Raw genomic sequence first — 17,925 nt, forward strand, 5'->3', positions numbered from 1 at the left:
ATTATATTTATATATTCAATAGTTGAAAAAAAAGTTTGCTAATTAAAACGCGATTCTCCAGTGGTTGTATTGTTTATTGTTATTTGCTACAGGTAACAGGCAAATTATTTAACAATAAACTGTAATTTTATTGCTGTGCGATTCATAAATATAAAATTAATTATTGGTTTTTAAAAATGTTAATATTTATATTATTGTACTATATCGCTACTAGTCCGTACACTATATATAGGCTTGTACGTAGCACAAAAAACATTTTTACATTATAAATTAAAATTAATTAATGTATGAACGTACAAAACCAATTAGATTCAAGCATCTGTAGAAAACTTAATTTTTCCAACATCCAGGTTAATGAAAACGGTTTACGAGACCTCGGTCAAAGGGCCTTTTCAAAGAGTTTCAACGAGTTACTTCTCGTATTTCAAAAACGATTAATTCCTCGGAAATTCCATTAAATCATGATTAAACAATGCGAAGTGATTAAACATGCATGTCGACGAGGGTCTCGCGTAAGCTCCACGGAATCAATATATGTATATATATTGTATACATACATTGATATTATTATAGTATAAACCTGACGCAAACCAACATTGCAATATCTGATTACTTATATTTTAGTAATCGAAATTATAGTGGAGGTTAATATAATATCTACGTACTTCCATAATTATTTGACACTGCTTTTTTTTGCTTATAGAAGAATATTAGAGTAGTAGGTATAAGTATTGTTTGTTCAGTAGTATAATTTATAGATATTAAGGGATGGATTTATTTTTTAAATGATAAACGAAGAAAAGTAATATTTTACACCAGAGTATCTACTAATAATTTAATATTAAATAGTATATAATATAGAATAAATATCAGATTATATATGACGTAAATTTTTGGTCTATCGACCAAAGATGAGTGCCTTTAATAACTTTTTTATTAACCAAGCTCACAACAGTGTGGAATATAAATTGTGACTGTCTTATAGTTTATACGATGAGAGTATTTTTAATTATAACATTGATCAGCTATCGAGTTGATATTAAACTAATGTATGCAGCATAGTTTATGAATCTGTAAGTCAACACAACTGATACCATCGTGGTATCGTTAAGCGTAACATCATTTCATCTGTTATCTTTCTTATTTAAATGTTAGTTTATTTATCGGTCAAAAGCTTCTATTGTAGCTTAATGTATTTTACGAAAATAGGAATGCTGTACCTATTGAGTAATGAAATATTATCATTGTATGTACACTTGTCGAGTGTTATTCCGTTATTTGGTAATTATACTTGCAACTACCTATGTATTATCACAGGTTATATGAAATATAGCAATCACGTGTACGATAAATTAATATTTTGTCTTATTACTATACATCACGCTGGCGATATTGGTTGTTGTGTGATCTACGTACACATAGGTCATATGATTTACGGTCGAGAGAACGGCGTCATCGTATATCCGCGTACGTATAATAATAATTATATTATACCGTAATATAATAATATAATATAACAACGTCCGTAAATACTATACACACGTCATATACCACGATGACAGACGACAGTCATACCGCATCGTTGTTATACAATGTTAAAATATGTGGACAACGATAAGAGGTGTGTGCGCTGCTGTTGTTTGTGTATATAATAATATAATATACAATATTGTAATCGCGGATATCGTGTGGCCGGAAGAACGTTGAAATCTGATGATAAAAATTTTAGACGCTGCTATAAACACTGCAGTGTATACTATAGTGGACACACACACACACACACGCGTGCATATATATATATATATATATATATATTTGTTTAGTGTAGGGCGTACATCGAACGGAAAAGGGATAAGTATTTTGGGCGCCGTAAACACTGAAAACAGAGAAAAAAAGTAGTACAAACGGAAAAAAAATTGGTTAAAAAACAAATACACGTATAACGACTTTGGACGAGTGTGGGGTGAGTCGCCGGAGAGAGAGACAAACATTCGGTTACGTTTCGTGACAGCCACAACCGACTCTAGGGTTTATTTACATACAAAGGTCGTCATCTCTCTATCTCTCTCCTACTCTCTCTGAGTTTGTCTCGCGGGCTCTGTGTACGAATGGTCGTGGCGTCGGTTTGGTACAGAGGGTAGAGAAAATGGGATTCAATGGTCTATTCGCGCACTTTACCGTACCACAATATACATGTATACAGTCGGCGTGGTGGCAGAGAGAAGTTGCCGGGCGTGGGGGATTTGGCGCGCCGCGTGTGACACATGTGTCAGAAACAGGGTCGGAAATCTCGGCAAACTTATAGTCGCACGAGCCTGTTACCCTCTCCATCTCTTCCTCGAAAAAGAGCTTTTGTAATCGCTTTATACAGACACAGGACGAGAAGGGAAAAGGTCTCGCGTACACATGCACACAAACATACACGTATATGTATATGAAGGTGTGGAAAAAAACATTTACAAATATTTATATATACGCAGGTATTATATTACTCGTGAGCGCCCTCCGCGTGCGCTCGCGTGTGTGTGTGCGTGAACAATGTTTTACCCTAAAATACTATTGTTGAGTCGCGCGGAGGTGCATTATGCGCATGCACACACGTACAACACATCCCGTGTCGTCGTATATAATATGTACCTAAGTTGTCTGCACCACAGCAGTCGCACCGATGAACACCGATGCGCGCCCCGCACGCAGAATATTATTTTTATTGTATAGTTGACGGCGACGAATAACGATATTATAATAGTTCATCCCCACCCTGGCCGCCGCTCCGACGAGTAACGCACGACGGTATTATATTATATTATGCGCGTTTAATATAATATACAATAATAAAATGCAGCAATAGGTACGAGCAGTTAATATAAAATATATATAATGTTATACACACAGGTGACTGACGTGGGATTTACGCGATCCCTCTCCCATTCCTGCTCTGCCCACACACAGTTCCTGGTGATAATTCGTCCCCCACGAAACATATTATAGTCATTCGCAACGGCCCGGAACACACCGCCGCCGATTATATACATATAATGATATATAATACACGACAATGATAATTGGACACGAGCCTAAGTCCCGTGTCAAACTTACACCACCGCTGCCGCACTTCACCCGCGGCCTATATTATACACGTCGGATTACTTTCTTTTTCATTTTTCGAATCCCTCAGACGTCCCGAGGTGGTCTGCTGGTCCGGGTACCCCGAAAAAAGGGTCTATATTATTATATTCTCCCTCTTATAAATAGGGCGATAATGGTTTTTCGAGGGTCTTGTAACGAACGGAATCGCAGCGGACTTTCCTCATTATTATAGCTGTAGAATTACCTTTCGGAATGTGCATAGTATATAATTTTTCATATATTCATATACATGACGACATGGCCGTGAATCAACGGCAGATTTCGATTATTACATTTTCCACCGTCAATTTTTTTTTAGACGCGATTTTTTAAAATGTCCATCATTATACACTATGGTCTGCAAAATGTTCTGTGTTTGAAAAGTTTTTTACTCTAAACAAATTAAATGTTTTGCGTAAACGATATTTCATTAATATATGTCATTAAATTATTTTATTACATTTATTTCAATTCAAAAAATACTTAGTTAAAATAAATAATTGAAAAATTAATAGTATGTTATGTATTTAAATAAATGGAATACTTTATTTTTGTCGTATTTCATTTACTATTTACATTCAATGATTTAAAATTGTTTTGACTATACTTTATGTAACTTACTATTGTCTATTGTCTATTATATGATATTTTATCTTAAAATGATTTTTGACATTTTGTATTAAACACGAGTGTTAAGTATGATACAAAAACCTCGATGAACGACATTCAATATATAAACATTATGCTAATAATGAAGGGAAGATTTATTGATGCGTAATAATTAGAACTATTTTGAATACTAATTCTACTATTTGAATACTACGATATTTTGGAGATTTTAAAACACTTTTTCTATGATAAAGAGAAAACTATTATTTTCCACAACAAGATAAGTAATAATAATCTAATTCGAAATCTTTAGGTTATTTTGTTCGTTTTATTATTTTATGATTTATTATTATAATAGTAACAGTATATATTTTTCATTACATATAAGAATTCATTTAAGTGCATTTATTCAGACATCTATTATAAATAAAGGTTGACGTTACCATTTTATACTATAACAATATTAATTTTCTCTCAAAAAAAGAAACCGATGTAATATTTGTACTTTATATATTATGCACATATTATATTGTATAATATAAGTTTATTATTTTGAACATAAAAAAATTAATATTACTGATATTACAGCATTTATATTAAATTAAAAAGTATATATATATATATATAATATAATTAAAAAATTAAAAAAACATACTTGTATAGTACTATGATATAGTACATCGTATACTAATACTGTTATAGTACGTCGTCTATCGAAGATCGTCTACGTAAATTCTACATTTACGTAGCTACATTGATTAAATGTAGTACGATTATTTTAACAGTAAACTCCTATTATCCCGAAAAGTATAAATATTTTTGAATCATTCATATTATTATTATTTTTTATAAGTTTTTACTTTTTTTATACAATATCATGAATATAGTTTTATATTTTGAAGCAAAATATACTTTAGAAAGTTTTGGTTACATTAGTTTTTCAAATTAATTTAAATGAGTAGTTAATACATTTTTCAGTTTGTTAAAATTCTCGTCAATTTCCAAAAAACAAAAACAGTGTTCTATTATGCCGTTTTTACAATATATGTATTTATATTTTAGTATAAATAAGTGTAAATGAATAAAATTAAACAATAAAAAGCTATTTTTGTTTTGCAGTTACCGTACACGTGGAACGTGGAGTCCAATAATGGCATAGCTTTGAAGAAACCAGAACTGGACATCCCGGAGTCGGGATGGGTACCGTCTCACGTCCAGGTGTTCCGGCTCAAGTTGCCGTGCACGGGTGTAGTGAGCTCCGAGGTACACGTTCTGCTCACTATCAACATAACTGCCGTTAATCCGAAACACGGCGATATATCATTGGTGTTTCACCGGAACAAGATATGTCTGAAGACCACCGACATGCTCTTAGACTCGCTCATCGGTAATAGTATATTAATATTGTTATCGTTGTTATTATCCGTCCTTCTCTAACGAAATCACGATAATATTATGTCTGTGCTCCGCCTCACCATATTCGTAATCATTTCTCTAAAAACTTCCTATTTTGACTAGGTACTTATTCCCTGACTTCTATAAATTAAATTTCATTACCTACATCCTCTTGAATAACTGAATCTAAACACTTGAACTTCTCAACCAAATCTATAAGTCGACCACCTTCAAGTTTATATTATATTATTATCACGATTATTGTTGATGTAATTAATCACTACTGATTATATGCTGCATCGCCGGCATTTGAGACTCGAGTGGATTTGTTCACCAATGCCAATGAACAAACTCGTTTATGCATTTCTTCCCGACCCTTTACAGTGTTGTCTAACGCCTCAAACCATCCCGGAACACCATTACACTTTCGTCCCGTTTTGCATTTCAAATTACTCGCATTGTGGTGTATTTGAACTACATTGCCTTTGAAGTGGAGTTGCTGTCGGCGGTTACATTAGGTCGATCGAACCACTACCGTCAAAGGTTATGAACGGTAGTGGCGTTAGTTGTTGGGAATGGGGGTGGTACGGAACTCGGATACACTATAGGTATATACACCAAATAATTATAATAATAATACGAGTATGGTGGTGCAGATTAGGCTGTTCGATAATAATTAATCTGACGGTGAGTGGCGGGGCAGTGCACTACTGCCGCCGGCTACGATTTAATTAATTAAAATTACTACGTAGAATAAAGTTTGAATATACGGTGTATTATGTCTCTTCGTTTTGAAAACGCATAAAACTGTTTTGTGTGCCAGACGTACGTTTTAATTTTCATTGTTTACGGTATGTCGGCGCAACGTGTAGTTATACGAGGTTCAATAGCGCGTGGAAATCGATACAATATATTTATACCACATGACATAACGTAATGTTATGAATACTTACATGGTATATAATATACTATTATACTATATAACTATATGTTATAATACATACAAAATCATTCTTTTATCAATAAACATTTATTCTTTTGGAAATTACTTGTACTTTTCAAAATAATATTCCTACATAGTTTGACTTTTTATAATGACAATAAGTGAGTACTTACAAATTTAAATTATACCAAATACTTTTTAAACTCAAAAGTTTGCATTAAAGTAAAGGTGTTCATTAAAATGTGAAAAATAAAAACAACTACCTACCTATAAAAATTGTAAAACTAAATTAGATTTTCTTTTTAAAATTGTAGTTTTGTTTGTACTTAACGATATTAATAAACTTTTTGAGATAAACACAGAACTTAACCAAAATAATAATGCCTGTGTTTAATATGATAATAATTACCTTATACAATTATACATTATTATTAAACGCCACTAAAATTTCATATCGAATAACTACGATATGATTATATTAATATTATTATTATGATAAACCATATTTACATTATACAAGTAGTCGTTAGTTTGTAGTATGGCAATACAGTATTCTATATTTCAATTATGATGATGATCTGATTATAATTAATGCAAGTCATTGTCGGTGGTAGTGCGTTTATATTATATACTATCTAATTTTACATCACAAGAGGAGTATTTTTGTCAAATAACAATAATGGTATTAATTTAAATAAATTAATACAACGAAATTAAAATATTGTCAGACAATTGAAGAGAGTAATATATTGTTAACGGCGATATAATGGTGGTTTCATGTCTGAGAGAAAACATACAGTAGATAGACTCTATTTGATTAATTTTGGTACCTCGTTTATTGTATGTGGTTGCTAGTAAGTCGAGGTAGGATTACAGAATGTGAGAAGTTATCTTAAGATCTATGTGAAGGATTCAAAGATATGTAGAGATTCGTCATCATTGGAATCAGTGATTAAGGTAAGGCGAAATAGTGGGTTGATCAGAGCCCAGAGGTTAAACAAGAGTGGGGTTAGCGCAACATTTCGGAGTAGGTACACTAATTCAGATTGGGGAAGTATTAGATAGTTCCAGTTTTTATTGAATAAAAAAGTATCTTTTCTTTGGAAACTATTTTACAATATAGGAATAATAGAATGTAAGAATACATTTGTGTTTGAATAGATGACAAGAATGCGAGTTTTTGTCAAACGTTTGTGCAATGTATATATAAAGTTTTTTTCAGAAAATACAAAAATATGTATATTAACTAGGCGGTGAATCTGTTGTATAGTGAAGTGGTTATTGTGAAAACTTAATTTTTGACTAGTATAGTTTATATAAACGTATACATTTGAGTATAAGTTTAAAAAAACAATGGTGAATAAGAGAATTAGACTAGTTTTAAACGTTTAAATTTCGTATCAACATTATTTCATTCGATTATTTTAATCTAGATAAGGTTTTGATTTGGTTGTTTTAAGTGGAGGAGCGTAATGTAATTAAGAATTGTTTGAGAATGATTCATAAAGGTTTGCTACTAGGCAGTAAAGAATATTTTTGATTGATGTTTTTATACGTGGTATATCATTTGTAGTCTATTAAGTTAAGTTATTTAACAAAGAGTACATTTTGTTGGAAAGTCTATAGATTTTGTGTAAGGTGAGGATGAATGATATACCAGCTTATGACACATATTGGGGAGTGAATTGTTTTTTCTTTAACTTTTTGTTACGTATTCAGTGACATGAAATAATTTATTTAATGTATTTTTCTTAATAGTAAAACCATATTAAATAAATGATAAAAATATATATTTTAAATATTTTTAAAGCGTAATTTATGTGTAACCTTAATATTAATAATGTCTTTAGAGGTTGTGTAATTTGAATTTGTGAAAACACTCGTTAAAATGTTAAATACGTCATAATCTCATTAAACTCACCAATTTATTTTTTCACTATTAACATTGGATACAAAATATAGTGTTTAGTTAAACTACAAAATTAATTTTTGATTTATTCAAATTAAAATTTATAATTGATTTTCCTCATGAGTGAACTACAATAATTAAGGCTTAAATAATTGATAAGGTTATTAAATAATGTTTACAAAATAAAATGGCAAATAAACAATTTTAAAACCTAACACTGTTTATTTATTTTAATAAATCACGGTTTTTAACGTTATTAAACAAAGATAAAAATAGACAAATCAATTAACTAGTAAAAAGTAAAAAAATACTTTTTGCTATAATAATAATAATCATGAATGAAGAAACTATTCTACTACGGAATTAGATATCTATGAATAAAGCTATTTATTTAATATGATAATTCTTAATATAATTAATAAAATCATGTTATACTCGTATTGTTCTTGTCGGCGTGGTTAAACGGGTAAAGAAATAATCTATACAGGCTCTAAATGATTAGGAGATAGAAGAAATATTGTGGTTTTTCCTAGATTTCTCGTTGATTATTATTTTTTCCTCGCTGGTAAGAAGTGAAAACAACCGTGGAAACAAATATTTACACACAGATGTAGCAGCGTAGTTATTCGCGTGCCATAAAAGTGATGGTGTTAATTTGATTTGAGCCGAACAAAAGGTTAAAAGAAACGAAAATTGTACAAAACACGAAAGAAGTTTTGTCAATTTTGTGTCCATTATACATTTTGTTATAACTGTTGTAGGTTATTAATAAATAAATGAAAACATCAAACAATAGTTTATAATATATTTATATATATATATATATATATATATATATATATACACCACTAACTGAACGATTAGTTAGGGCGGCAGTTCACACATAAATCAGGATCATCATTACGGTCCAAATACTGCGGTTATACAAGTGTTATTAGGTTTAACCCAATCATATTATATAAACTTTAGTACGGTTACAATAAAATATTAAAATCATAATTGTTAAATGAAGATTTCGTTTAAAGGGTATCACAATTACATAATTGCCTCTCGTCGTTATTAATTCGAATACACAGAAGCACAGATTAACTTCATTCTGGACTGTCAGTAAGTATCTAAGAGGAGTGAGAGGACCCATATAGGCAACAAGTAACCGCAATATTAGGACTCTCCCCCTAAACAAAATCCCCCTAAATTGTTACATTTTGGGTTTTGATTATAGAAGAGGTTAGCGCCCCTTCAATATTGTTATGAGTTAACTTGACTTGTGCTTTTTTTCATTAACATTTCTGAAAAATCTCACGTGTCTGTCTGTAGGTAAAGATGGTTCGTTGGAGACCAACCTGATTAACGAATTGCCTCCAAGCCAACAGCAACAGCCTGCAAAGTCTCCAGCCCAACCACCACTGCTGTCGACACGACCACAACCCGACAACGAAAAATCATTGATAATGCAACCTTCGTATAGTGGAACAGCCGGAACTGTGCAGGTTGCAACTGCTGTGGCGACTACTGGCAGTGGAAATACCGCATTAACTTCGCCCAAACAAGGTGACGAAACGCCTGAAGAGTTGGTACCCACGCACGGTGCGTTCTTCTTTGCACTCGGTTGTGGGTTTGCGCTTATAGTCACTCTGGTGGCCGTTACGTTCGCTCTGGCTTACAAGCGCACCAACAAATCGTTGCTCATCAGGTCTAAATCCAAAGAGTCATTGCAGTGAGTATATATTATAACATTCGAATAGTTTTTGCGAATCATTGTCAATTAACTATGAGATTTAGTAACAAAATAGAATTTCATTCGTAAGAGTAATTAGAAAAAGTATTCAAAAATATAATAAAATAAACTGTAATATTCCATTTATTCGAATAGTTGATGAATCCAAGTATGACACAATTTAAAATATCTGAGTTTTTGACCAACTGGTTAATACCTATATAATTTGTGAACCATATAACTCGAACAATATATGTGATTACGTGATTGTGTTTGTGCCTTGAGGTAACTTTTAAACAACTTTTCGACTTCTGGGACCAACACATGTTATGATATGTTTATCATAATATATATATATAGTATTGTACTGGAAAATTTACGATTAAGTGTTTTAAAACAATGATGTTAGAATAAAATAAACCAATTTTACTGACCAAGTCGTTGTTTTATTCATTTTAAATTTTTATCTTATTATTACTTTTTGCAATTTCGTGATCTCTAGTAATGATTTTAACTCAACAAAGCATGTATAGTCTCTGTATAGTATATAATATTGCTTGGTATTTGTATAATCATATAATTTTCGGTATATCACATTGAATAGGAACTATAACTACTAATCATTAATACATTATACATCTGTTGACTGTTGCATAATTCATAGTAGGTAATTACTTATGCTGATTTTATTTTTTGAATTCAAATGAATCAAAAAGATCCATTAATTTTTTTTTTTTTTAATAAAATGAATTAACAATATTTAATTTTAAACTCGGCTGATCTTGGTTATAAACGTTGTACGTATTGTATTAGAGGTTAAAATCAATGTTTGATTTAGAGAAAAACTAGCTAGATATGTGTTTTTTTTCAAACTTTTTATTTCATTACGACTATACGTCTGAAAACAAAGTTCTTTTGGCAGCCCCCTATGTAGCATTATTGCACTCTTATTATCTATTTCAGACCAAATACGCAATATAAAATAATTATCTAATTACTTTGAGTCAAGCACTGTTTCTTTTTATTAGTTTTGTCAAACTAACAAGTATAAGAAACTTTTATACTTCTTTTTACAATAGTTGACAATGGATATTATTTACAATACCATTTTAAGATGTATATATACTAACGAATTGGATTGTACTTAACATTTTAAAACTACTAATTAAAACGTTAAAATTAATCCTTTTTTTAAACACGAGACGTAGATTATTAGTTCTGTGATTTAAAAAGTTTCTTCATTTCAATGTATTAAATTTTAAAATTTAACAGAAACTTTTCAAATGGAAATATTAATTATTATTGATAATTATAAAATAAAGTAGACACTTAAAATAAAATAAAAATATTCACAAGTTTTTCTTTTCATTTAATCAAGAATTGTCTGCATTTACTATTAGCCATACATTTGCACCGTTATATATAATAATAATAATATATAATTATCATAATACTTATAATTGGTGAAACAAATTTACACATTGTGATTACTACCTATGCATATCATGCATCAAATTCAAATAGCATTGATTGGTTTTTTTTTTTTAATTTCATTATTTAATTTATATTATAATTAGAATAAGTATGTTAATTTAGTTTTAAGTGTTTATTTGTTTTTTAATTAATTCTGTGTTTTTGACATTAAACGTTCTTCAACAATATAAAAAATTAGAAGCATCATCAAACTTTCTAGAGTACACTTCAGTAAAGCCTTAAAGCAATGAGTTTCACATTTCACGAGCGAAAAAGACATTTTCCAGAGAAATTTCAAAGATCTGAAGTTTTAAAGAATATGCACTTTATTATTTTCAAATAAAATTGTTTTCCGAGTTACTATTTACATGTTTAAATGTTATGAACACAAAATTCAACTTGTTCGAAACGCATTACTTACTTATAGTATTTCGTATAAGTTATAGAATTAATCATATTTAGTTATAAATTATGTAAATATTATGTATTTCATTTATCAGTTATGGAAAAACTAATTGTTTTAAAAAGTCTTTTAACTTTCAAACTATTTTTATGGTGATAAATTATTATATTATGTACTTACTCAAAAAATGATATATTTTTTCATTATTAGATGAATGTATAAAGTGAATGACATTTTGAAATAACATAAAATTTATTTAAAATTAATCTGTTAATCCTCAGTAACACAATTTGTCGTTGTTGTTATTATCGTTGTTCGTTATGTTTTTGTGATTGATTGATATTTTTCATGGCATTTACCTGCCTCCAATAAATATTGTTTTGAAGAGGGGAGAAAAACGTGACACATAACGTGAAATTCCCAAGTGGTCTCTTGTATATATGAACACATGGTTATGTTCAAAAATGATTATATTTGTTCCAAGAGATTAAAGGATATTTGTTATATGATATAGCAAAGTTGTTGTGACAAAATAAAAAAACGTGTTCTCCAAATTAACTTATTAAAATATAATGCACATATCCAAAGTAGATAAATTAATACAGCTGTTATATTATACTTTTCCGTGATAAAAACTAATTTTAAACATTTTAAAGCTTTCTATTAAATTAGGTTTATTTTTTTGGTTATATGATCGTTAGAATTTCATCAAATCCAAGCAGTTTATGTGAATTCCATGGTAAAAATATTCCGATTATCATATTTACTATAATTTCATAACCCTTGATGTAATACACTCAGCTTGTAACTAACATTAATTGAACACGCGTTAAGCACATAAAAAAAAGTTTTAGAATAACACATTTTACGCCATTTAATATGATTAATACAATAATGTAGGTACATGCAAATATGTAGGCATGAATTATAAATATCCTCGTAATGTTTGCCAACCATCATTCGGAGCTTTTTAATTTGTTATACATCTCTTTATTATGATGAGCATTTCTAATTTATGATTAATTTTAACTAAACAATAATACACGTTTCTATGTAGTTTATCTTTTAAAGTATAATCGTTGTAAAAAAAAATATATATATATTTTTTTTAACTTTTGTTGATTTTAAAACAACTATTTTTTACTCCCGATAAAGTGAGTCCAGCTATAAATAAAATTTAAACAAACAATATTTTGGCGTATTTATATTTTGCTTTGTATTTTTTTGACAAATAATATTTATTTATGTTCACCAAATAGTACACGTTTCTGGGTAATGCCAAGAGCTTATAATATTAATTCAATTCACGATAAAATAGTTAATAAAAAAAAACCTAATATTTCATCTGCTGAAAAAAATAAAAAATGTTCACTTCAAAATATGATTTTTCCTATTTATCGTTATGAATTGGCGTGTTGTCTGAGTGATAAACTTTTATATAATGTTATGATACGCTCTTTGTGTGGTTACTGCTACCTAAAACGAGGTAACCAATAATCGCATAAATACAAATAATTTATGCGCTAGGTTTCCTTCGTACAGGTAATCAAAATAAAGGTAAATGATACACTAGAATATAACTCACAATAACTGTAAATTAAGTAAAACACGAATAATTTATTTTTTCACATAAATAAATTTAAAAAAATTTATTAGGCTACCGCAGTTTGGTTGAAGTTATATTACATATTATTTAGAATCAAAAAGTCAAACATTTTGTAGATTTCAAATAAAATAAAATAGCAATGAATTGTAGGTAAGTACCTAAGCGAAAAACATTGAGTATTACTTATAATACTGGTATATTTGATCATTCAACGTGTACAAAAATTGTATGTCTAATTCAAATTTAATGACGTGGATAATTTACAATGGAGATTTTGAGCAAAAATAATGATATATTATTTTATCGATTTTTGTATCATTTTAAAGCTCTATTCAATTTGTCAGATATGATGACTTATCTATCGTACTGCTTTCAAATGTTACACCATTTTTGACCGCCTATAAAAAAAACGAAATCAAATGAAAGCTCAAGCCCAATAATGAATCTTTTCTGACTTATTTATATATTTACTTATTACTTTTATTGTAACGTGGTTTTTAGATTTTTTTTGATTTGTTTATTTGAACATTATTCTCCGAAGTCCGAATCTTTAACAGCATGTAGTCTTTTTTTCTAGCACCATTTTTTTTATCTTACATGTATGTATATTGTATATAATATGTTCCCTGTGGTTATGATTTTATTATGTTTCTTTCACTTTTTTCTTTCTCAAAAAAAAAAAAAAAAAAATAAACCTTTACGTTTTTCTCCTGTTTCAGCACCAGTTATACGAGTGCCGCATACGTGGCCAACCCCAATGTTTTGGTGCGCGTCGGCTCGGTGACCAGCACCAGTGGTACTTACGCGACCATCAGAAGCTTGCGGAAAACAGCTGCATCAATGGCAGAAGACGATCTCCCGAACCACTGTGTAATCGGTGGAGTTGCCGGAAACAAAGTGAGTAGTCACGTGTCGCCATACGCCACCAGCTACGTGGCGACGGCAGCCGGAAGTAATAATTATCACGTCTACTCGAAACCAGCGTCGCCCACGGCATCCAAAATATCATATTACGCCTGCACGCCACTGGTGAGTATCATCTCCGCCGGTAAAAACCTCCGAAACTATCGCATTATCTCAAATAAACAATAATAATTTAAACATAATATTATATAAGTAGCTGTCTTAATCGTTCTATATTCGTAAATTATGGCTTAAATATAGACATACATGTATAGGTTTATAATATTATACGCGTGCTTATAGTTTTAATGTGCTAAAAACACTACAGCTTCACGTGCAGCTGCTGATTCCTGCAATATACGTTTATTCAGGCCTTTATTTATTTATATGTCTACCCTCTCTACTCTATAGGTTATGTTTGAACGAGTTTTTCGCTGACGTTTCTTCTACACTACCCTTTCTTGTATGTAGTCATGTCTCATCATCCCAATAGGAAACCATTAACGCAGAGTTTCGGTTTGTTGTTATTTTACATGATAATATGATATGTATCATATATATATATATATTATTATTATTAATTAAGGAAATTGCCGTATTCAAACTCCCTCCCGTGAGGAACATCTCCAACAAATTAATATTATATGTGGTTTAAGATGATAACAGCTCTATAGATTCTAATAAAATTCACATTAAACGAACAATTTATATTTTTTAAATAAACTCCTCCCATCTCCAAGAAACTATTCACATCATTTGCAGTTTTCATAAATGACATATGTACATATATAACGCGTTTTGTTAAAATTAATCGTGGTATACAAATAAATAATATACAATTATTATAGGTGTATTTCATATAAATGATATATTTTAGTTATTTTTATATTAATTATGTTACAATTCAATTAGTTAACAATAATTTATAACTATTCGTTTGTGTATTCTTTGATAACACAGAGAATATTAAAAAATATGAATGCATTGGATATTATAATAAAGCAATCAAGTTTAGAATTATTTAGAATTATATAGCATTTTCATCTAATAAATATTATGCGGGCATGCAACAGTGGCCAGAGGCATTGCCACCGTCCAATATTTTAGTTTTATTTTGGCGATTAAAAATGGTAAAAAAAAAAATGGTTATTGAGAAAAATGTATACAAATGATATGATCACTCTGTAAAATATAATATAATATAATAAAATATTTTTATCACTATATAAAATGCTATTCTGAGAACTTCAATTTTTAAAACTGAACCTTTGATTATAACGCCTCATAAACATATAGCTGAACCACAAACCTAACCTAACCATGACAAGTAGAAGTAACCAAAGTTTATTGCTAAGATTAACACTAAAGTTTATCATGCTCATTTGAGTGATGATTGTATTATCATTTTGGTTTTTTTCTTGGCTTTTTTCCCATATTCCAATGCATACATAATATATTTTAAGTACGTTATACATATATATTTCATTTTTAATATAAATTTTCTGTCATATTGTAGTTAGAATTCAATTGATTTAAAAATTTTAAAACCAATCAGTATAATATAATATCAACCATAAATTAAATGAATAGAATGTAGATACTATTAATTTTATTATTATACCCGCTATCAAATAAAATATTTTATTTTCATTATTTAACGTAATTTTAAATCTTAGTGAATCTTAAAGATATGATAGTTGATAACTATAATATATTCTATATTTATGATAACTGATAAGTTATAAAAATATAGAATATCTAATTTTTAAACATAATTTTTCAAAATATAATGGCTACAATCAAAGAAACTGATTATTTCGTAGGTGCGTAAACTTCACAAAGGATTAGACATACAAAGATATACAAGAATAAGAAAGGAATAGCTCTGTTATAAAGTAAAGTTGAATTAAACCTATGTAGAGTTTATCAAGCATGGTATAGACAGATAATGAAAGAGGTAAACAGTACAGGATTATACAAGGAAGAGGGATGTATGAAGCCTTTGGATTAGGGGTGAGTCCAGACAAAGAAGACAATGTAGCCTCAAGAGTTAGGAGTGGTATACATCAAAGAATACAATGAGGTGCGTGTTATCTCTTTAGAAAATATATAGGGTTGCCTTAGTTTTAAATTTAGTCAGGATTAAATTAATTTGTTTCAAAACGTACGCTTCGTTCTTTCGTTAAACACAGTCTTATTTTTTTTTAATTTTAATAGTTTATAATTTTTATGATTTATAATAATATGATGAATGTAAATAATATCAAGTAATTGATAACGTATCCTATAATAGTTTTCATTTACTATGCTAATGAATAGCTTTTATATTCTTTCTAAATTTAAATATATATATATTGGTTTCCATTTCATCAACAGTTATAGGCTTAATAATAATTGGAGTTGAAAATAATAGTAATTATAATCTAATTATTTAGTAACATTTAAACCTTATTTTATTTATTTTTTTATTCTAAATTGTAATTCGTTTTAATTAGTTTACTAAAGCATGAACTTATAAATTCTAATTTAATTATTTTAACGTTTGATGATAATAAATTAAAATTCATAAGAGAAATCTTAAAAACAATCATAAATTAATTGTATTCATTGTATAATAATCAAGTCTTTGTTAAGACGAACAGTTATTCTTTATGCTATTTTAGGGAATTGTATAATTCATTATAAATTATTATTCAACATAAAAGAAAGTTTTCAGTCAACGATTAGTCTTACATTTGACTTGTAAATTAATTTTTATTCGTGTATATATCGATTTTATTTAACACTGAGATATTTTTGTATTTGGTTCTCGATAACTTGTTATTTTTTAATATACCCCTTGTTTTATTAATATTATTCATTTCAAAATTTAAAAACCTGTTTATTTATATAAAATAAAACAATTTTTTTTTTTTAATTGAAAGTATGGTATTTTCAATAAGCGCAAATAATAAAATTTTCAGTGATTCAATAATATTAAAAATTGAAAAAAAATGTTTTAAAATGTCCTGAAATGTATTAAAGTTGATTTTATTCATAGTTAAAAGTATTATACACTTATAGGTATAATATAATAATATTGTATGCAAGTATATTATAATATTATATTGTACAACTTACCCCAGCGTGTTAATGATTATAGTTTTAGGTTTATACATTATGTGGGATATGTGTTAATTAGTGTCATTCGTTATTTAACCGGTCATTTTCATGTGATAATCACGGCTGTTGTTCGAGATTTCCTCTATTAACCAATAATCCATAAATTATAGACACGTAAATTAACTCTGAAACACCATTGTTCACCTATTTCACATATATTTGTTCATCAAATTCCCCACCGCATCCATTCATATCGAATTATAGTGAACGAAAAATCAATATACCACTGTTACACTTTCCCCTTGGGTGACACGATCATTACGCAAAATCGTTTCGCGTGATTTAGACCCATTACGGCAGATAAATCATCCTCGTGGTTGCGATCATAATCGATTACCACCCTGCAAATGGGCACCAAGCCATTTAACAGGATTAGAAACACGAATACCCTCCCGGTAGATAATGTCTTGAATCAATGTCCTGGCACATTTTTTTCTATTTATTTATTTATGTTTATTATAATTTTTTGTCCCGTTTGGACGAAACTTTGAGTGGAACTCTGCCAAATCGACGTCGTGACGTGGGCAAAAGTCGTATAGTCGTTGTGTTTATTAAAGCCATTAAAGATTTTGGGTTAAAGGACCTTTCGTATTCGATCAATCATTTTTTTTTTCAACTACTGACAGTTTGGATGAGAAAAAGAGAAAACCGTCGTTATTTCAATATGCCGTCAAAT

The 17,925-nt window shown here is 29.3% G+C and overlaps 1 protein-coding gene across 1 annotated transcript in view; it reads left to right on the forward strand.

The window, feature by feature from the left end:
* LOC113556298 (tyrosine-protein kinase Dnt-like) overlaps positions 1 to 17,925 on the forward strand; it is a 64,272-nt gene that overhangs the window by 35,229 nt on the left and 11,118 nt on the right. Inside the window, exons 4-6 of the mRNA XM_026961154.1 lie at positions 4,858 to 5,125; positions 9,303 to 9,702; positions 13,904 to 14,213. Coding sequence (XP_026816955.1) covers positions 4,858 to 5,125; positions 9,303 to 9,702; positions 13,904 to 14,213 — 978 coding nt within the window. The remainder of the gene's footprint in view (positions 1 to 4,857; positions 5,126 to 9,302; positions 9,703 to 13,903; positions 14,214 to 17,925) is intronic.

This window comes from Rhopalosiphum maidis, chromosome 1 (genome assembly GCF_003676215.2).
Source record: "Rhopalosiphum maidis isolate BTI-1 chromosome 1, ASM367621v3, whole genome shotgun sequence".
In the NCBI taxonomy this organism is placed as follows: domain Eukaryota; kingdom Metazoa; phylum Arthropoda; class Insecta; order Hemiptera; family Aphididae; genus Rhopalosiphum; species Rhopalosiphum maidis.